Source organism: Doryrhamphus excisus, linkage group LG1, assembly GCF_037039965.1.
Source record: "Doryrhamphus excisus strain RoL-2023G ecotype Guam linkage group LG1, RoL_Dexc_Guam_v1.1, whole genome shotgun sequence".
Classification (NCBI taxonomy): Eukaryota; Metazoa; Chordata; class Actinopteri; order Syngnathiformes; family Syngnathidae; genus Doryrhamphus; species Doryrhamphus excisus.
In genome coordinates, this window is record NC_136357.1 from 10,225,430 (window position 1) to 10,248,107 (window position 22,678).

Genomic DNA, 22,678 nt, shown 5'->3' on the forward strand with positions numbered 1-22,678 from the left:
TGACTGCAGCGTGGCTGCTGTCGAGGAAAGGGAGCTGGCACTTCTGCCTAGTCAGACCTTTAGGGACTCACAAGTGCAGATTCTCCATGGAACAGTTGCTTTTTTTAGAAGGACTGAAGCTGAGTGGGGTTGCACAGCGGACAAGTGGTTAGTACGCAGGCCACACAGCTAGGAGACCCGAGTTTGAGTCCACCTTCGGGCATCTCTGTGTGGAGTTTGCATGTTCTCCCTGTGCATGCGTGGGCTTTCTCCGGGGACTCTGACCTCAGACCTGAATCCTGAATCCTGAATCTTTAATGACAAATTATCACAAAAAAGAATAAAGACAATGACCTGCTTGAATGATCTGTTTCATAAATAAAGTACCATTTCAAAGTTGACCAGTCATATAAATAAAAACAAAAACAAATAGCTCACTCCTTGATAAGCGGCATAGAAAATGAATGGATAGATCTGCAAAAGAACTCACTTCTTCTAGTAGTAGCTCTGATAGTGATGAAGGTGGAGGATCCCTGCAATCCTGCATCGTCCCCCACCATCGCAGCCGACTATGTGGTGAGTTGGAAGAAAGTGTGCAAATGTCTTGCTTTTTATTGTTCAATACTCTCAGTATAAGTACAACTGCTTATGAGTTGTCCATGCAACAATCTGTATATAGTATGTAGTAGCACATGTAGACACCCTTATGCTTGAACATGGTGTGTGTTGTCGACAATCTGTGACAAGCACACAAGTCCACTACCTGGCAAGCCCAAACATATTGTGAGGGTCTGCTGGGACCATCTGTAAAAAGGAGTTTCAATTTAAAATTTCCAAAGCTTCAACCAGGTTCAGAGGGAGGCAGAGAGCATTGAGTTTGAATGGGTCGTGTTCGAGGCGGCTGATGGGAGCTATGGCTGTAAGGTGGTTGGTGACTGTCATGGCTGCAATCTCAGAGCCCGTTGGCAGACATCGGCGGTGAGGGATGCCGTCAAGCTGAAGAAGGACTCCTATCAGGGCTTTTTGGGACTCTGCAGAGAGCTGAGGGGTACCGCCAGGTCAAGCTCGTCTCCAGAGTCAGGGGGGAAGCAGTACACTGTCAACACCGTGTATGGTGCTGATGGTGTGCTGCTGCTTGGCGTCTGCAAGAATGTGAACTTTGCATCTGTCTGTTATGGTGAAGAGGAAGCTGAGGCATAAGCAAAGGTCTCAATTTACTGGTATGTATGTTCCTACACTCACTTATGGTCATGAGCTTTGCATATTGACCGAAAGGACAAGATTGTGCATACCAGTGGACAAAATTATCTTTTCTCAGAGGGTGGCTTGGCTCTCCCTTAAAGATAAGGTGAGAAGCACTGTCATCTAGGAGAAACAGACTACAACTGCTACTCCTCCGTAGTGAGAGGAGCCAGATGAGGTGGTTCAGGTCAGGATTCCTCCCGGATGCATCCTTGGTGAGGTGTGCAAGACACTTCTAACCAGTAGGAGTCCACGTTAAAGAGACTATGTCTGGCCTTGGAATGCCTCGGGATCCCCCGAGAGGAGCTGGTCAAAGTAGCCAGGGAGAGGGAATTCTGGACTTCCCTGCTTAGCCTGCTGCACCAGCCCAAGAAGATAGACATATTGACAAAGTTAGCGTTAAATAAGCATTATGGTACACCTCTGTGGTATTTCTGTAGTGTTTTTACCATTTGACAGTGCTGCATACCTGCATCCTGATAGTAAGTGCAATCAAAGCAAGCAGCTGCACTGTGGCCTGAGGGTGGAAGGCTGGCTTGTGTTTGTGCGTGTCTGCATGTGTGTGTGTGTGTGTGTGGGTGTTGTGACTGAGGGGAAATGCCACACATGCCTGCACACACAGACCAGCACATAGTTGGTTGAAAAACACATTGCTGGTCTTTAGTGGGCATGTGAGTGGAAGAGATCCAGCAACACTGTATAGGACACTTTTGTGACCAAAACACCAAAATAATGTAACCACTTTAGGATGAATCCTGAAACATGAACCTTTATCTGCTACAGGCTCTCTTTGCACTCTGATGTAGTTTACCTTGGCTCAGAGTGAGGAAGCATCATCTTTTCTGGCTTTCTGGTCTGATGTGGTGTAAACAAGTGCATGAGGCCAACCACCCGGGGGGCTCCAGGGGAGGATAGGGTTGCCGGATAAGGATGTGGCTGATGATGGAGATCGGAGGGGCTGCGATCCACTATAGTTGTATCTGCCGTCTGCTTGCTACTGTATCCCAACTAACATCCTGCTGTCTGCTGGTAATCTGAGCCCATCAGCTCTAATGGTACCAGGTGGGAAGCCTGACATCCTCACAGTGAGTGGTTTACTAGTGTCAAAGCTTCACTAAATAGATGTGATGGAAAAATCAATATGCATGCCCAAATGGATATATTTAGGCATTCATGCTATTATTACTCTCCACATTATTACTATAAGAATTAGATATTTTTGCGTATCCACAGCATCATTTTCCAATAAAAAAAACAAACAATTCTTCCGATTTTTTCTTCGACCTCATGGCTTCACTGAATCTGTCCAAAAGCCGCACTTAATCGCCATAGTTACACCACCTCCCCACTGCCCCCTTACCCCTCCCACTGTGCACTCCACAGCCGACTTGTTTACCACTTCTGCGCCAGACTCAATAACATGTCAGTCATCGGGATTAGATCCTCCCCTGCCAGCCCATCATTGGTCCGACTGAGCGCTCTCCTCCAACCCCGTTTTAGCCCCCATGACCACCTCCCCGGCACCCACTCCAACGCTGCCTCTCCCCTCCAGTGCGACTGCTGTGAATAATGAATGATTTCCCCACTGTCTGCCACGTATCCTCCTTATTGTTACAATGTAACACAAGCAGAAAAGGCTGATGCATTATTTTTTTGTTCACTTCATGGCTGTAGATAGGATAGTAGCGTGACGAGCATTGTTCCTTTTTCTTGCAACATACGTACATGTTTGAATTTTCCCGGTGCAAGTTACGGTTAAAGGACATGAGATCATATGTCCCTGGGTGGCCCCCTTTCTGTACTGTTTTGAGCCTGTTGAATAGTATTTCATATTCTGCTTGTAGTTTGTTGTATTGGAAACAGATCTCAATATGATGCTGTGCAATTTAAATGCTGCTGCATACATGCATTCTCACTTCATAGTGGTTTTTAGTTGACCATGTGTTATTTTTTTGTGATAACATCTATTGCCAGTACAAGCTGGAGCAGGAGGGGAGAGGAAGGGGTAGTTCGTTGTATAACCCCTGTAGGAAAGAAATAACATCGCAAACTGTCATGCATAAAAACCAATGCAATCATTTATTTAAATCATTTTGCCCATCATGTGACACTTGATCCATCTAAACTTCCAATCAATGGTGTTACTGTATATTGTGTATTCATGTAGTAATGTAGGATTAGAAAGGATTACACTACTTGTTGATTGATTATTATTATCTTGATTATTTGTAAAATTGGTATGCATGTGCATAAAATGTGATGTAGTTACTTTTTTCAAGTGTCTCTTTTTCATTATTGCACCCGGAAGGTTTCCATGGCTCGGTTTTGTGTGGCTGTAAACACGTCAGGTGTATGTGTGTGTGTGTGTTTATATGTATGTGTGTCCTGAGTACAGCTACAGTTTCTGATAGTCTATTACTTTTTTGGGAAGTTCTAGCCACATTTGTGGACTGACAACATTCAGAAGGAATGCTGCAGCCTATCCCAGCTGCCTTCGGGTGAGAGGTTGAGTACACCCTGGACTGGTCGCCAGCCAATCACAGGGCACATATAGACAAACAACCATACACACTCACATTCATACCAATGGATAATTTGGAGTCTCCAATTTGGAATGTGGGAGGAAAACATTCAAACTCTACATAGAGATGCCCGAGCAGGGAATCAAACCCCGCTGACCTGCACGCTAACCACTTGTATACCATGCAGCAGTTGTATTTCCAAATTATGCTGGTACCAAAACCTGAACCTGAATCGAAATTTACACGAGATTGGCCCGGCTACATTTCTATTTGGAAACAAAGAAGAAAAAATCCATACTGATGCAAACAATTAGAATGCAAACAGGGAGTGTTTCCACATAAAAATACAATAAATGTAGGCAATAGGCATAGTATTTAATATTTGATGTATTGAAATATGTTTTGAAACTAATACTTGTTCAGATTTTTTAATATAAGGAGAATATATGCATCTAACTTGCTGCTGCTTCTTCTTCAATTCATTGAAGGTAGTACAACGAGGATGTCAACTCATCTGCCATCCTTTCCATTGAAGCAGTGGAAACCCACATTGCCCTTCCCTTGCTGAAGGGGAGGCAGAGTGGAAATACTCTAGGGCTGCATCCATAAATAGAGGATTGTATCCTTGACACCACAGCTTGTTTAGTGACACACTGAAACCGGGTCGACTTATATGGGTTTAAGGCTGCACCCCTGCTCGGGGTTTTCTTCTGATCTGTGAATGTTTGAAATATCTGTTGCAGAAATCTTTAGGGGGAAATTCTGCAGGAAAAAAGGAATGGGGGACCTCCATCAAAGCAGAGCCTCATTCGAGTTTGTCTTGGCTGCCCCCTTTTGGTTGCATTCCAAGAAAATCAAGCCTAATTCCTCAGCTCCTCCTTCTCCTTCTTGCAACACCGACCTGGCTGCTTTCAACATACTCGTGTAAACATCATGTGTCCAATCTAATCACAGCTGTTTTACGACAAGCAGTGTGCATGTGTGACTGTGGAGCCGATTCAGTTATGAAGCACTGTAGAGTCCGACATGTGATGTGGCATTATGCATAGCCGAATAGCAACGTACTGTATAGTACAGTACTTATTATATAATGGTGTGTATTGTTCCAGATGGGATCAATGGGGAAATATGGTCCAATCCTTAGGGAATTCCCCATCTGTATCTTTAGATTTAACAGAATGTGAGAAAGAATGGGAAGTATTTGAGAAAAGTGACATAGAGTTCCCTCCCCCATGCTGAGGCCAAAGTGGATTTGAGCAACATTTGGGAGTCTGCAGCATTGCTATAGTGTTCTGTCACATTGTGAACTGGCGCAGATGTTTTGCAACACTGCATGAAATATTCATCAGGAGATTAGCTTGGCAGCCGGCATCATTTTACTTTGCCATTGAGTGACAAGCTGACTGTCATTTCAAAGCTAAAGAAACAAGCAGGACTCATTTCCTTCACATGCATGCACACATTTTGCTTTACCATGCACACTTAGCGTCTTTTATGATTTTGCATTGAAACTTTACTGTATGTGTTTACCTCCAGTTCACCAGGAGGCAGTTGCTAAGGAACCAGGGGTGCAGTAGCACCTCTTTACTCAGTTCAGCCCTCTTCAGCTTTATTGGCCCTGTGGAGAAATTTGTGTTTGAGTAATAAGTAGAAATAACCAACACCATAAATATAAATACGCCAACACTAACTACTCTCACAGGGAGCTGGTTGCATGTGGAGAAAGTGGCTCCTCAAATGCAGAAAGTTTTATCATTATTTTGTCAATGTAAATAAAGAATGGATGTTTACAGCTTGATGTATGTGTTAAACTACAGGATGTCATCCCTTTGCAAGTACTTTACTTCTTTACTGCCTTAAAAACATGTAAGGCTGAGACATGAATAGTGATTTAGTATCCTACAAAAATCTAAATTGTGTAATTGATAACCCTTGGACACTTTTCTCACAGCAAACAAATGAGGATGTTCTATTATTCATGACACCCAAAGGTGTGTTTGAAACACACACTGTTATTTCCCAATCAATTTTCCTCTCAGCCTGCCAGAACATAATACTTTGTAGGAGAGGGTGAGCCCAGGAGCTTTTTTTTCTAGAATAATTCTACAACTTTTGTTTTTCATTTTTTTGAGTGTTTTTTATTAACAAAAATTTACAGAGATTAACAGAGATTCTCAACTGGTTTGGAAGGGGGCGGGGGGTGGGGCACCATTGCCCCTTAATGACAAGCCATGATGAATAAAAGTGAAAGATTAGGACACATGACCCACAGAAAAGGGGTCTAGTTGAGAATCACTGATATAGAGGATATTTGACTAGCGCTTTTTTGCAGGAAGTGATTAAAAACTGCAGAGTGCCCTTGTCAAATATAGAGGATCTTTGACAACAGATTTCGAGTAGGTCCTTAAAGGCAGTAGAATGCTCCTGTTGGAAAACGATATCTGACATATTGCTTCTCCTTTGACACAACATTAAATACACAATATCTTATCTTAGCGGCCATTGTGAAAAGTAAAGCTTATAAATAAATAGTAAAGACAATTACAGTAAAGTCTCGTTATATCGATATCGGTTATAACGAATTACTACTTATTATGATACTATTTTCATTTCCCGGCAAATTTCTAGTCTTTTATGATATAATTAGTTCCGTAATTAGTAATTAGTAATTAGTACGATACCCGGTTATTATGATTATTATGATAATCCGGTTACTACGATGCCCTTTTCATCTCCCGCCAGCCAATTTGGTCTGCTTATATCGATACAAAAGCAGCTTAAATCAATCTTTGCTTAAGGATTTCAATACCAAAAAAGAACACGGCGAACGGCTGCTTCCAGTCAACTTTATTTTTCACACTTCCACCACCAGAGCGCAGCACACACACCGATTCCCGCACTTCCTGGTTCACAGGTCATGCTCAACCCGCCCCGCATAGCTGGCCAAACACATGCCTGTATAGAATCTATACACACGAGAGAAACCACGAACGCAGTTGGTTCTTCTGTTGCAGGCATGTGTTTGGCCAGCTATGTGGGGCGGGTTGAGCATGACCTGTGAACCAGGAAGTGCGGGAATCAGTGTGTGTGCTGTGCTCTGGTGGTGGAAGTGTGAAAAATAAGGTTGACTGGAAGCAGCCGTTCGCCGTGTTCTTTTTTGGTATTGAAATCCTTAAGCAAAGATTGATTTAAGCTGCTCGACATTGTTCTATACTACAGAACAATGTCGAGTGCATTATTGCCCACTTTTAATGCAGTTCGGCGCAGGATCGGATATATGGATAGTCCAGTTATATCGGTATTTTTTCTGACTCCCGAGAATATCGATATAACGAGACTTTACTGTACTATCCAATAGCTCTGCAAGTACCTCATACAAGGTATTGGAAAGGGTTTTATTGCCTACAATCAGTTTGGCTTAAAATCCAAGCTTGGCATAGATATGTGCAGTTTTGCGCTAAAGGAGATGATGGATTTGTACAACAGGCATAATACTGCCATCTTTATGTGCTTTATTGATGCTTCAAAAGCTTTTGACTATATCAATCATGGAAAGTTAGTTTATAAATTGTACAATAGAGGAGTCCTAAAATATTTAATAACAATTTTAGTGTTTTGATTCTGCTAAATGAATGCAGGACTGGCTACCGGTTGGCAATACTACCTTACGCCACATGATGCGTGCTGACGATGTAGTGATTTTTTTGTCCATACAGTGTATAAAAGAGCAACATCATGATTGTCAGGAGTAAAGAGGATGTTAAGTTTACTTTCCCTGACTTTTTTCTGGCGGACAACATCCTCAAAGTCTCTGAAGAGGGGAAATACCTGAGCCACTATCTAGCTGCTGACCTTTCAGATGATGGAGACCTTTACAGACATTGCTGTATGAAATATGCACAATCGAACGTGCTTTGCAGGTTTTCTCTGTATACAGCAATGTCTTGTTGATGTGTTGTTTTTTAATGTTCTGCGGACCATGTACTGTATGTGTCTGAAATAAAGTTGGTGACTATGTATATATTAGCACCGATAATCAGTGTTGCTATATCTTCTTGTGTTCTCTAGTCTGCCCTAACCACTGCAAGCACGCCTGCACAGACAAGGGCGAGTGTTGCCACAGCCAGTGCCTGGGCACCTGCTCTCAACCCAACAGCGACGCGGCATGTTCCGCCTGCCTCCACTACTACCACGAGGGCCGCTGCGTGCCGGAATGCCCCCCAGGTACATTCATGTTTGAGGGCTGGCGTTGCATCACCATGGACCTGTGCTCCCAAGTGCACCTGCCCAGCGACATTCACTTTGTCATCCATGAGGGCGAATGTATGCCTGACTGCCCCTCTGGCTTTGCACGCAACGAGACAAATCGGTAAGGCCCCCTCGCTTCTGCTTGATGTCATACTGTTTTGGACATGGCACGCATGGTGACTTGCTGATTGCTCTTTGAAATACAAAAACTGCAAGTTTTTGTCCCAGCACTTTCTTTAGTGTGGGGGGTATCATATGTCGTGTTGGTTCTCTGACACCAAAGCAGCTTGTTTTCACTGTGTGCTGTTCAATAATTTATTCATTTGCATAAAGTATCCTTGAGATGAACTTTATATGCAACAACACTGGCACCTTTCTTAGAGTACTTTTCAAAATGCTAATTTCAAGTACTGTACTGTACTTGAAAAATACTCTTTCGGGTGCAAAAAACTGTTTCTTCAAACCAAGGTGATTTACATTTGGAGGTACGGCACATGATTTTCAATGGATTGAAACTAGATTTACACTCACACCCAAAGTAATTCATCCAATGATTGAGTTAAAGTGAAATTTTGTTTTACTTTTGCCACTTCTTGAATAATGTTGGGCTCAATATTTGTGATTGACCACCTGGAAAGGACTCAAAATGTGCTCAAGGTTGTTGACAAACACTTTTTGTTGCCATAAAGCATGAAATAAAGTCTTAGCGTGACAAACTCACTCTGAGGTCAATAATGTAGTTGAAACGTAGGTTCTATAAAAAATGAAACACTGAATATTAGAGGTGAACTTGCATCATGCAAAGTTTTTTTTACGTGAGTCTGTTAGTATCAAGAGTGTGAGTGTGTCGAGAGTGGACAAATGCCCTAAAGGTGAGGTGGAAAGGTTCCTGTACATAAGATATTATACACATGTTGATAACATCTTGTCCTTGACTTTGCCCACTCATTGGTCTCCTTCCTTCTTTTTTTTCCAGGATGTTGTGTAGCGCCTGTAATGGCTTGTGCGATAAGATCTGCTCAACCTCAGTCATTGACTCAGTGAACGCCGCTCAATCCCTGAAGGACTGCACCGTCATTGCGGGCAATCTAGATATCAACATCCGCCACGGAAGTAAGTCAGGAACACAGCCGTTCCACTTAACTCATTCGCTACCACAGATGTATTTCAATATAAAGTTTTTTGAGGGGATGCAATAGAAGCCATAAAAACGACCACAAGGTGGCGGAAGTGTATTTCGTATGAGCTCAGCGTGCATCTTTCCTATGTAATATGACTTCACCACAAGCAGGAAGTCAAAAAGCATGGAGCTGTGTAGCGTGCACAAGGTTCCGCATGGAAACAAAATTTGAATGCATGCAAACGTGTGCACGCACACAGTCCAGTTCCAAATGCGAACATTCTAAATATCACAGTGTTATGTTTGTAAATATATTATCTTCTTGTAAAACAACCATTTTTGTGTTTATGTTGTGGCATAGTTATTTAGATATTTGGGCTATACAGTATAGTTATATTTGAAGTTAAGCTTGAAATGTATAAAAAAAACAAAAAAAAATTTCAAGTGGTCCAAGTCTCACATTCACAAAATGTACATTTGTGAATGGCTACACTTTACTGATCTTATTATTTTATGATCATGACTCCCATGATCTCTCATGACTCTGTACATATATGCCCAATGGGGCATCTGCATTAAGAACTCATCTTAAGATGGCTTACCTGTGTTGCGTGTGGTTTGTGTGTGTGTTTGTGTTTATCTGTCGTCCCCAGGTAACATAGCGTCTGAGCTAGAGAGCTTCATGGGCCTGATACAGACAGTGACGGGCTATGTGAGGATTCGTCACTCCCACACTCTTGGATCGTTGTCTTTCCTCAAGAGTCTACGTTACATCAACGGGGAGGAGCTCATGGAGAAGTATGGCCTGTTTGTGTGTGTGTGTGTGAACTAGTGCAATGAAAGGATGTGAGTGACAGTTTGTCAACAATGTTCTCAATGAAGATTAGGAATGAGTGATCAGGGTTTTATGATGACGATTCTGATACCGATCATCCATGAATATCAGCCAATATCGATGGATTCACTGTAGATTTTTCAATTTACTTACATGGCATTGGCCAGGAGCACCGTTAGACAATTCCAAGAGCCCTCAAAATCATAATGCTGGGCACACAATGTGTTTATGTTCATTAAACAACGAAACACCAATGGTGTTTTCAGGACAAGACATAATTAGTGTAATGACAACAAGAGAGCACCATTTGTCAGCACACCTGAAAAAGTTAGTACGTACCACATGAATGATACACTCAGCTCACGAGACGACATGATAGACAATATTGGGTTTACACAAGTTTGCGTCTCTGCAGAAAGTGTATTTTCAAAAGTGAAAGTGTATTCATATTTTTTCTTTTTTTTGGTCAAAATCAGGTGTTCTCACTGACACCACCCTATGTTCTACTGCCCATTTATAAGTACCCAAAAAGGCTTGAAACAAAGAAGAGAGTCTCAAGTCTCCGTTGTTTATGTTGTCCTTAATCTCAATATTCAGTAAAAACGTTCAGTGGCATACTGCAGTATCTCTTCTCTGAAAATGGCTGGCAGTCAATTAGTTAAGTGTTTTATCATTCACAGTAGCAATCCCATAGTTCACATTCTGATAGACTTCTGTCCCCAAATATTTTTAGGATTTATGATGTGCAAAAACATGCATGTTAGGTTAATTGCCGACTCCAAATTGTCCATAGGTATGAATGTGAGTGTGAATGGTTGTTTGTCTATATGTGCCCTGTGATTGGCTGGCGACCAGTACAGGGTGGACCCCGCCTTTCACCCGAAGACAGCTGGGATAGGCTCCAGCACACCGGCAGCACACCCCTCTTGAGGTTAAGCGACAGAAAATGAATGAATGAATGTGCTCAATGCTGCCCCTGGTGGCCAAAGAGTCTTCCTCGCGTTCTGTCTTCATAATATCCTTTTTTCCCCCACAGGATGTATTCATTCTCGGCCATCAATAACCAGCATTTGCATGATCTTTGGGACTGGAGTCAGCATAACCTCACCATCCGAGCCGGACGTCTTTTTTTCCGCCTGAATCCCAAACTCTGCATGTCAGAAATCCACAAGATGTGGGAAAAGACGGGCATCACCATGAAGCCGGAAGAGGGTGATTTCCGCAACAACGGCGAAAGGGCCAGCTGTGAGTATTGTAGGACTCTGACGGGTACGTGATGAATGGCAATGTTTCACGAAGTGGGTCCTCCGTTCTCACAACAGGTGAAAGCCATATCTTGAAGATTTTGTCCAACGGCACATCTAGCTACACGATCCGTCTAACGTGGGAGCGCTACCAGCCACGGGATTATAAAGGCCTTATCAGCTTCATGGTCTACTACAAGGAGGCGTAAGTGCTCAGAAGACGGCTCATTATCCTATATAACACATTATGTATAAATACCCCAACATTGAGGCTTAGTCAAGGGTTCTCAATACAAAGCCTATTCTATGTTTCATGGAACAATATTTGTTTATGTTTATGCTTGCTTTGCATAATGATGGCATAAATGAAACACTGGCGCTTGATTATTTTTTTTCCTAATTTCAGAATTGTTGACATGATATTTGCACCATCAGTGTTTATTTTCTTATATTCTGGCCTCGATTACTGCTCAGAATTTTGCTTGGGTGTCTGCAACTTTGGAATGTTTTTTTTTCTCTCTCCAAATACACATTTGTAAATAATGAGCTTGGGAAAAAAATATTTTAAGTTGGATGGTGTCTGCACTGACAACCTAGAATTAGTTTTATTTTAGAAAAACCAACCATCTACTTTGAAATGCAGCCGATGTCATTTCAGGCCATGTTTTTGTGCTCCTTGCCAGGCCTTTTCAGAACATCACCGAGTTTGACGGTCAAGATGGCTGCGGCTCAAACAGTTGGCACATGGTTGATGTGGATCTTCCTCGAGATAATAATACTGACCCCAAAGTCAGTATTCACCACCTCAAACCCTGGACTCAGTATGCCATTTTTGTCAAGGCCATAACGCTGCGGGTGGAGGACAAACACATTCCTGGTGCTAAAAGTGATATCATCTACATACGCACCCGGCCATCATGTAAGTCAACATCTAATCTACTTATGACCTTGTTTTTTTTATAGCAAAGTGTTGTTTCTGCTTAGGTATGGGCATTATAACCATAACTGATGTGTTAAAATGTATTGTTGATTAATGGTGTCCAAACAATTGACACAGAATTCAGTGCAGTGCTTGGCAACACCTACAGCTATAGCTACAGCCACACAGACCTCTACAAAGGCAGCATTACAATGCTCAATACAAGACTGGCATGGAAAAAGGAGTTCAGAACACTCTCTGTCGGCTCATAATGGTTTACTAATGTTAATTCTCTCAGTCATTTCTTCCTTACAAAATAGATTTGCTTTTACCGCAGTGCCGACTGTTCCCAAAGAACCCCGTGCTTTCGCCAACTCCTCCACCAAGTTGCTTGTAAAGTGGTCGCCACCAGTCTTCCCCAATGGTAACCTGACCTACTATCTGGTTCGCTGGCAGCAGCAACCTGAAGACCGAGAGCTTTATCTGCATAACTACTGCTCCAAAGGTAAATAGAATGGACTCTCCAACAAAATTTCTTTGTAGAAAATGATTAAAATAAAAATAATGTGTTCCAGGGTACAATTATCACATTTCAATTGTCACATCAATTATTGCAAAAATAGGGCATAATCCATTCTGAGTTGTTTTTTTTTTTTTGAAAAACAGAACTGAAAATCCCAATCCGGATCCCAGCAACAGGATTCACAGACATGGAGGATCTCACCAAGCCCACCAAGTCAGACCTGTCCGGTCCAAAGAAGGGTCCCTGCTGTGTTTGTCCCAAGACGGCTGAGGAGAAAGATCGAGAAAAGGATAACCGGGTCTTTTTGAAACTCTTTGAGAACTTCCTTCACAATGCCATCTTTTTACAGAGGTACAGTTACTGTGACAGTTACTTGTAACATTTCCCCCAGACAGGATCCACTGGTTTGGGATGTAGATGGGGCTGTCCCTTTTGTATAGATAAAGACACACGCTGAGCCGGATTCTGAGCCTTTTTTTTTTAGCTCTCTTGTGCCTGTTTGTCGGCATGGCAACGGCGGCGTAGAGGGCATTTGGACATAGCATGCGTCGTCGATTTGGGCTTTGCAAACAAAGCCGCGTGAGTAAGAGAGGTGATTAAGGAGTCGAAAGGGTCTAGTTTGGCTGCTCGCTCTTTAGGCTGCTTAGGCTTTTGTTCTCTTCAATAGCCACCTACATCTGTGTTGTGTTATCGTTTAACTTAGCTTGTGACTGCGGATGTTTCACACTGTTTCAAAGACTCTTACTCCCTTCTTCTCCCACACTCCTCATGTAGACAATCTATGGGCAGGTGTTTTTCATTCACTTCCATCCATCACAGTTGATACACTTGTATACTAAGAAGACTCAGCAGGCATCCACGCTGTAAATGATGCTTTGTCAAAGATCGTTCATCCAAGCTGCAGCTTTTTTTTTCACCCGATGCTCATGGTGAGTTAGATCGATGCAGCTTTGTAGAAGGAAAGATAAAACGTACCTCAACTCATGTCCTCCTCCCCTCGCTGCCTGCTTTGATTTGTTACAGTATAGATGTCCCAGGGATTTTCTCTCGCAGGGTTTCGATCCTGTGTGAGGGGACATGAAATGACGTTAGGAAAATGTACACATTTTGTTTAACTTAAGGACTACTGCCTAGTGAGGCAACAGCCATTGGTAGAGGTTCAGTTATTTAGGGTAAGGATATGATAAAAAAAAAGTTTTATATGAGTAGGCCTTATTAGGATTAAACTTTATTGGTACATATGCTTTATCATAACAATTCAATGACATCTGGCGAGATACATTATGGTCATCTATGACACTGCTTCAGGGATGACTTTTGTCTTACGAAGCTCTCAACTTCATATGTCTAGTTGGCAGTAAATCTTATTTTTCCCCTCCCGGGGAGACACTGCTGGGAAATGTACATCTGGAATGTAGAAGAATGAGCAAAGAGCCCCATCACACTGTCTAGTGAACTCTAGACAAGACAAACAAAGTACGAAAAGATGGTCAGGTGGGGGAAGATTTTGGCTACTAAGGTCTAGAGCGAATAATGTGTCCCGACTTAACGGAAGGTGTTGTCACGGCTTTCCTCTCAGGATTCCATTATGTAAAGGTAGATCCTTTTTTTAGCAGGCTCGGTCACGGCACCGACGCTAGTAACTCACTAAGTTGTAAGGTCAAGCCTCAGTCAGCTGCTCAAGACGTTGACACTGCCCTGTGTAACCCAACACCATCAGGTTGCGTCATTCCTCTATTACATAAAAAAATAACTAGATTCATGCGTTTTTGCACACAAATATTAAAACCATGTTAGATTTTTGGTGTCATTTCTTCACTGCTGGACTCTAGATTGTACCAGACCAGTTCTCACTGCCAGAGAGGAATGTTAATGTGTGTGTGTGACTGCTCTTTCCCAGGCATCCGTCTGCCTGCCTTTTTTGGTGCGGTGTGGGGGGTTCACGTGTCCTTAAACACCTTACCTTTCAGCTTTGGGCTCTGCAGCCATTTCGCATACACAGTTTTCAAAACAAACACCTACAAAATGATTGGAATGATGGAAATACACTTGCTTTGATTCACAAAGAGCGGTTACTTCACACACAAGCCAGCTTACGTGATGTTTATCCTTCTCCCTATATTTGATGTCTGGTTGTGATGAAACCGCCATATTGCTAATGTTAATGCAGTTTGCGGGTACTGTTTAAGACTCTAGTTGCCACCCTTGTCACCCTACTAAAGGGTGCTATTAATCATACCAGTGGAAAGCCTGTTTAGTTCCCTTCTAAATTATGCCCCATTTTTCCGTTTTGCTTTTATGTTGAGTTCCCGGTACCCCAGAGTGCTGTCAATCTGGTGGCTCAATGTAGTGGCTCGTCTCCATCACTGGAAAAACAAGAGCCTGTCACCATCGAAGCCAGTCTCGTAACTCTAGAATCTCGCTTTTTTTCTCGTGCTTGTGAGCCTGTGTGACCAGTAGAAGGTTCCAGGCTGTTGTGGCTAGTATATGTTGGCTTGCCAATGTTTTTCTCTGTTCTAAGACTTTAACAGTCAATAGAAACAGTAGCAAGACAAGATTTGACACATTTTACATGGCCACAAAGCACATACAGCATTCGCCTCACAAATTAGTGTTCCATACAAATGATAATTTAAAAGCAAAACAGGCTTTCCGACAGTATAACTTTTCCTGTTCATAATGAAGCTAATAGACATTATCGTTAAGATTGGGTGAAGGCACAAATGTTAGCAACACTAGCATCGCCGTGTCAGCTACAGTGCTAATATTAGTCACATTAGCCTATTGGCTAGTCGCAGGTTAGCTTATTGCAGTGGTTTTCCTGGGGGGAGGGGTCTCCTGTGAACGCAGTTTTTAGCTTTACTGCTCAGAATGTCATAATGATGCTAATAGACATTATCATTAAGATTGGGCGAAGACACAAATGTTAGCAACACTAGCATTGCCATGCCAGCTACAGTGCTAATATTATTTGCATTAGCCTATTGGCTAGTCGCAGGTTAGCTAATTGCAGTGGTTTTCCTGGAGGGGGTGGGGGGGGGGGGGCACGTGGGTCTCCCGTGAACGCAGTTTTTAGCTTTACTGCTCATAATTATGCTAATAGACATTATCATTAAGATTGGAGGAAGACACAAATGTTAGCAACACTAGCATCGCCATGCCAGCTACAGTGCTAATATTATTAGCATTAGCCTATTGGCTAGTCGCAAGTTAGCCTATTGCAGTAGTTTTCCTCGGGGGGGGGGGGTCTCTCTTGAACACAGTTTTTTCAAGAAAATATTCAGCTTGGAGGGGGCCTGAAAATAATTTGCGCTGCAAAAAAACTTTGGCTGAAGAAAGACAAAATGATCAAACGTCTGCAGCAGACTGACTGATCGTTGTGATTTCTCACCTGATAGTTTTCCGTATTTGGATCCATGTAGCCTTTCCAAGTCAAGAAACAGCCCCCCCCCCATTGCATAACAGTGTGATAGCCAACTACCCTGCAGCTTTCACAGGTTTCCGTTAGCCTTGCAGCTCTGTTATGCCGTCAGCACCTGTCTGCCCTGGGTAACGACAGCCTCTGGCAGCACCACGCTACAGGCCTGGCCCCACTTTGCTGTGATCTCCATTCAGCCGCATCCAATTTGTCATTATGATTCAATGGCCTTCATTTTTTCCCTTTTTCTTACTACACACTACACTACACAATAATCTGTCTGCCTCGCTATGATCTGTCTGACCTCATCCGGCTCCACAGCTCCATGGGGAGTAGTATAGAGCATCTGGACAAATGGCACGCATACACACTCATGCAGGCATGTCCAGCAGGAAGTTTAAGCTCTGTGTTAAATGCTCCAAACAGGCAATTATGATTAGTTGTAATAACATTTTGTGGATTTTCTTACAGTCGGTTTTACTATCAATTACAATAATTACATTGTCCCTCCTTTTTCCAGACCGCAAGACCGTCGCCGTAGAGATGTCTTTGGCTTGGCGAACAGCACCCTGTTGCATGAGGGAGCCGTAAGGGGCAACAGCACATTTGGCCCAAGTGATAACAGGACAGACGGACTTCCTCCTATTATGGAATACCCCTTCTCAGAAGACAAAAGCACGGTGGAAAGTTTAGAGATCCCCAACTTGAGGCCCTTCACTGTGTACCATATCGACATTCACGCCTGCAATGAGGAAGTGGGCCACTGCAGTGTCGGTGCCTTCGTCTTTGCCAGGACCAAACCTGCAGGTAATAATCCTGTTGCTACACAAGCCGTAGTAGCATCACTATATAACTTTTTTTTGCCGTGATGTTGCCCATGTGTGTTTTCATCCAGATAAAGCAGATGACATTCCTGGAAAAGTAACCTATGAAAGGAACGATAAGATGCAAGGTTGTGTGGTGCTGCATTGGCCTGAGCCCATCATGCCAAACGGGCTCATCCTCATGTATGAGATCAAATATCGTTTGGGTGCTGAGGTAACACAAATCATCCATTCGTCCATTTTGTACAACATGTAGCAACAATAATTTATTTTCATACATTGATGCAAACTGATGAAAACCACAATAGCATGTTCCTCGTTGAATTAATAGAAATATTATCATCTGTATTATCTGAACTTGCTTAATATTGTGCTCCAAAATGCTCTTTGCACATATAATTATGTTGAAAAGTATGCTTTCTATTCTATAGAAGATGTAGTAACTTTGCATACATGCAACATACAGGAAGTGAATAAATGCACTGCAACAGATTGATTAAATAAGCTTTGCTTCTTCCTACTCATTTTGGACATGTGGAACTGTAAATTGAATTATGTGAAATATTTCATTGTAACTTCTCTACATGTTCAAATTAAACCATTGCCATTCAACAAATTTCAGCCTGAGAAACACGAGTGTGTGTCACGCGAGCAGTACCAGAAGTACAACGGAGCCCGACTCACCAACCTTGGCTCGGGGAACTACTCGGCCTGTGTTCGAGCCACTTCTCTTGCAGGGAACGGCTCCTGGACAGAGAGCATGTCCTTCTACGTCCCTCTGCCAAAACGTAATTTTTGCACAGTAAGAGTAATCACAAACGAAAGATTCTGTGCTGATGACGTCTGTGATCTTTCCGTCTATAGGAGACAATGGTGTTGCTCTCTATTTGATCGTCATCATTCCCATCATTGTGACACTCTTCATCGCCGGCCTCACCACCATCCTCTTCTTTGTTAACAAAAAGAGGCAAGTGCTTTCATGAAGTTCCTTAATCATGTTATTCTTGTCTAGCTTTTTGAAACAATTTGGAAATCCATTCATCCAGAAGAACATTTATGAGCCTCACGGTCTTTGATGAGGTTTCGGTGCAAATTTAATTGTATTCCTGCACTACCAAAAGAGGAAATCTAAAGTAGTTTACAATCAAGGATCCATCATCAAAAGTGCTTGATTCTGACAAAAAATACGTTGTGCTGTTATTGTGTGTACTATTAAAGAGTACATGTCATGTAGCACTACTGAAAACCACAGAAATACTTCCTGATCTCCAAAAACAGATTTCAACGAGCCATAAAAGAAGCCAAAAAAGTAGCATGTGTTGTAGACACAGTATCGTAGGACTGACAGTTTAAAAGTCCTTCCTCTAAATGGGTTGCTAAGATGATGAAATGATATTCAGGGGAAGCCTAACTTCTGATCATCCTCCCTTCACTGAGCCCAGTAGTCTAACTGAGCAATGTTTGTGTCCGCAGGAACAGCGACCGCTTAGGGAACGGCTTCCTGTATGCTTCAGTCAATCCAGAGTACTTCAGTGCTGCTGAGAGTATGTGCCATCACACATCAAATATCCATCATATTGTTCTCGCCATGTGCGTATCCATTGCTGATCCACTTCTTGATGTGACAGTGTACGTCCCGGACGAGTGGGAGGTGGCGAGGGAGAAGATCACCATGCACAGGGAGCTGGGCCAGGGCTCTTTCGGCATGGTGTATGAGGGCCTCGCCAAGGGAGTAGTGAAGGATGAAGTTGAGACGCGAGTGGCCATCAAGACAGTCAACGAGTCGGCCAGCATGAGGGAGCGAATTGAGTTTTTGAACGAGGCGTCCGTCATGAAGGAGTTCAACTGTCACCATGTGGTAAGGAGGCTTAGTCGGGTAGAAAAATGAAGAAACTGTCACAAAGTATTGCCCGTCTGCATACACGACGAACAAAGTCGGGTTATGAGCGGTCAGTTTTACATCCTTTGGTGAGCATCAGCCAACCTTTTAGAATCTGCGTGATCTGCGTGTCTCATCAATTATATTTGCCTAAAACTCCTTTTTTTCTTAATATCCAAAGCGATCATGGGGGAAAAGAACATATTTGTTTGTGGATTTTGAGAAGCATGAACAAGGCATGTTATTAGCACATCACCATGCTGAGACAGGAAGTCAGTTTCTTGCTTTAAGTCAAGCTTGAGTTCAAACAATAGCATCAATACGAATGGTATGCTAATGTAATCTACATTTCTAAACATTTCTAATTTGGAAAGCTAGTTCACTATACATCCAGACCTCATGTTTGCATGTTAGCTCCTCAGCTTGACACTTCCTTCTGCAATATCAGTTACTAGCTAAAAATAGTAATGGCAATATTTGAATGGATTTCAAATGCATAACGAGGTTACATTCAGGAACATCACATGTTAACACAATTCTACATAGCCGAGAAGTAGTAAGAAGAACAAGAGTTCATTTAATCCTCTGCTTCTCAAATAATGGGGCAGGCACCCTACGGGGACACGGTGACCTGTCGAGGGGATGTGGGTGGCAGGGACTACTATCAAAGTACAAATACTTAACGTGCAATTTCACTCTTGAATATGCTTCTATCCTTCACAGCACTCCCTTTTGTTACATTTTTAGCCAATAAATACATATGATCAGTTTCGTGCCACCTAAATTTGGTGCTACGTGTTTGCCTATGCACATACAGTTTACCCATTATAACGGACTGTCTGTGAATGTAGCTCATTGTTCCTCAATATGCACTTGTAGTGTGGCAGAAAATAAGAAGTCATTGAATCAGACGTTGATCAGTGTTGCCAGCTTTATTTAGGGAGTTTTCAGAACCCTCTAGAATCTGTTTTTTTAAGCAACTAGCAACAAATGTCAAGACTTATTCTGCTCTTATTGGTCACTTTTAGGGACTAACAATGAAAGCATGTATCACTTTTCTCAACCCTCCCATATAAAAGCTTCTCCATCTTGCTTGTGAACACAGAAAAACCTAACAAACAACTGACAAACATTGCATAATGAATAGATAAATATGGAGTTTAGTGTAGATAAAAAAATGATAATGTTTTGAATAGTTCTGTGTTATGATTGGTGTAGGTGAGGCTTCTGGGCGTGGTCTCCCAAGGACAGCCCACCCTGGTGATTATGGAACTGATGACCCGTGGAGATCTCAAGAGCCACTTGCGTTCTCTACGGAAAGAAGTAAGCATTTTTTTTCAATTTCTTAAACTTCGGGTCAAGACGGTTGATTGAATGCATTTGAGTAAAAGTGTTGATCAATTTTATTGATCTTTAAGCAGGCGCACAATTTCTTGCCAAAGGGCCTTTTGATTTGTTGCAAATGTGAGCCATTTGTGTGATTTTATTATATACAGTATTTATCATTGTTACGACAATACATAATATACTTTTACAGTTGCCATGATGTCCAGAGTGCAGATTCTGAGAGTATTGAAGTGAACACTAGTATCATGTTTTGAAGTCTTAAGTAAGTTGAATCAAGGGTAGAATTACTACAGCTTATGTTTGGATTGATTGGACCGCGGCAGCTGTTGAACTCCAATGAAAAAGTGATGACGAGTAACTGAGTGTAGGTAGGATTGCAGAGTTCGTTTTTAAATTCTTTCATTTTGGTGGGTGTGGGAAATAACAGTGTTTCCTAACATTGGGCCTCCATGAGCAATCTGTATTACGATGGGTTTGTAGTTTTGAGTGACTATCCTCACCTTATCTTTCTTCTCCCCTGCAGAACTCCACCGTCCAGGTCCTGCCCCCTCTCAAAAAGATGATCCAGATGGCTGGTGAGATTGCCGATGGAATGGCGTACCTAAATGCCAACAAATTTGTTCACCGAGACCTGGCTGCCAGAAACTGCATGGTAGCGGAAGACTTCACCGTGAAAATCGGAGGTGAGTGACACTTTTTTTTCAGGAATGTCTGCAGCAGCGGATGGATGGATGAACTTCATTTACAACCTTCTTTTTTTCTTCATCCTGCAGATTTTGGTATGACTAGAGATATTTATGAGACGGATTACTACCGAAAAGGAGGAAAAGGCCTGCTGCCTGTTCGCTGGATGTCTCCGGAATCACTGAAAGATGGCGTATTTACGACGATGTCTGACGTCTGGTAAGATAAAATATCCTTCCCAGAGCTGATTTTGTGTTTTCCGTGTATAATCAACAGCACCTCTGCAAACTTTTTCCACTAATGAACACTTTATTTGTATTCTTCACCTTTTGAGCACTTCATGACATAGTGTGCCTCAGGCTGGCCACAATAAAAGGTCACTCCAAAATGTTCAGCAACTGCGAATAAGTGAATTTTCACAAAGTAGAATCCATTCATTCATTTTCTACCGCTTATCCTCACGAGGGTCACGGGGGTGCTGGAGCCTATCCCAGCTGTCTTCGGGCGAGAGGCAGGGTACACCCTGGACTGGTCGCCAGCCAATCACAGATCTCACATTCATACCTATGGACAATTTGGAGTCGCCAATTAACCTAGCATGTTTTTGGAATATGGGAGGAAACCGGAGTACCCGGAGAAAACCCACGCATGCACAGGGAGAACATGCAAACTCCACACAGAGATGGCCGAGTGTGGGATTGAACCCTGATCTCCTAGCTGTGAGGTCTGCGCACTAACCACTCGACTGCCGTGCAGCCCATTTAAGTCATATATAGTTTGCTTTCGCGCTGGTCCCTCAAAAGCCTTTCCATTGTTCACTTCTTCCTATGTTGGTTTAGTGTGTTTCTATCAGCAGGAACTTAGTTAAGAAGAACTAAAAGTGTTTACTAGCTCCCTCGCAAGCTTTTGTCTCCGAACTCCCAAGTGTCCAATGTGTCGGTCCTTAAGAATGGCCTTAAGCGGCTCCAGATGTTTCCCAAATAAGCGGTTGCAATGCCAGCACAAACTCCCCTCTGTGTCACAGACTGCATCTTCCCGTTTGATGTCGCACAGAATTTGATGTAACCATCCACAAAGTAGGTGACTATTTTTGTTAGATGTCCAAAAAAGAGGAGCTGGTTCACTGTGTGTGTGTGTGTCAGTGCTGTGTTTATGTGAGTGTGTGTGTGTGTACTCAGTGCACTGTTGAGCCAGTGGTGAAAAACTTGCAAGACAAGCGAACAAATATTGCGGTCTGTGTCAGTCACGGGAAGAATTTCTCCATCTGTGAGATGACGGTGGTCTCACACAGCGAGGAGGCTCGGGAGACAGAGTGAGGTGACGTTTGCTGTACAGTACGTGTCCTTCGACGGCGAAGCATGCAGCCAACGTTATTTTAACACTTAGGCTGCCAGCTGGAAGAGTCACTCTGACTTCATCTGCGTATTAAATATTAAGCACATTTGCCAGGTTAAAAAAAAAACTTAATAGCAAAAGGCTGTTTAAATTGCATTGTATGAAGCATTAAATTAAAAGCAGGACGTACAAACCTGCTTAATCATTGTCATGTTACATATGTCATGTTTTGCCGTAGGTCTTTTGGTGTTGTGCTGTGGGAGATCTCTACATTGGCAGAACAGCCTTATCAGGGCATGTCCAACGAGCAAGTGCTGCGCTTCGTCATGGAAGGAGGACTCCTGGACAAGCCTGACAACTGTCCTGACATGCTGTGAGTCCCCCCCCCCCCCCACACACACACCTTTCTTCCAGGTTAATGAAAGCTTCCATTGTGTTAGCGCCCTCACGCTACTTTCTTCGCTCATCTATTTTAAGTTGTAGTTTTCAGCACGCAAGCGATCATGAGGCCTGACATTGGTGGCGTCACGGGTTAAATGTGGTCTGTTGACGACATGAC

The 22,678-nt window shown here is 42.7% G+C and overlaps 1 protein-coding gene and 1 long non-coding RNA gene across 3 annotated transcripts in view; one reads left to right on the forward strand and one right to left on the reverse strand.

Annotated features, from left to right (window-relative positions):
• LOC131130723 (insulin-like growth factor 1 receptor) overlaps window positions 1–22,678 on the forward strand; it is a 71,804-nt gene that overhangs the window by 43,732 nt on the left and 5,394 nt on the right. For both annotated transcript variants that reach the window (XM_058074591.2, XM_058074592.2), the window contains exons 3-20: window positions 7,812–8,112; window positions 8,968–9,104; window positions 9,765–9,909; window positions 10,983–11,191; window positions 11,269–11,395; window positions 11,874–12,109; window positions 12,447–12,614; window positions 12,776–12,983; window positions 16,571–16,857; window positions 16,946–17,088; window positions 17,497–17,662; window positions 17,739–17,841; window positions 18,348–18,418; window positions 18,503–18,732; window positions 19,972–20,076; window positions 20,624–20,783; window positions 20,874–21,003; window positions 22,358–22,492. In XM_058074591.2, coding sequence (XP_057930574.2) covers window positions 7,812–8,112; window positions 8,968–9,104; window positions 9,765–9,909; window positions 10,983–11,191; window positions 11,269–11,395; window positions 11,874–12,109; window positions 12,447–12,614; window positions 12,776–12,983; window positions 16,571–16,857; window positions 16,946–17,088; window positions 17,497–17,662; window positions 17,739–17,841; window positions 18,348–18,418; window positions 18,503–18,732; window positions 19,972–20,076; window positions 20,624–20,783; window positions 20,874–21,003; window positions 22,358–22,492 — 3,061 coding nt within the window. The remainder of the gene's footprint in view (window positions 1–7,811; window positions 8,113–8,967; window positions 9,105–9,764; window positions 9,910–10,982; window positions 11,192–11,268; window positions 11,396–11,873; window positions 12,110–12,446; window positions 12,615–12,775; window positions 12,984–16,570; window positions 16,858–16,945; window positions 17,089–17,496; window positions 17,663–17,738; window positions 17,842–18,347; window positions 18,419–18,502; window positions 18,733–19,971; window positions 20,077–20,623; window positions 20,784–20,873; window positions 21,004–22,357; window positions 22,493–22,678) is intronic.
• LOC131130724 (uncharacterized) lies at window positions 13,604–16,142 on the reverse strand. Its single transcript, XR_013627212.1, has 2 exons — window positions 16,024–16,142; window positions 13,604–13,695 (listed from the first exon to the last, which is right to left on the reverse strand). It is a non-coding gene; the product is annotated as an uncharacterized LOC131130724 (long non-coding RNA).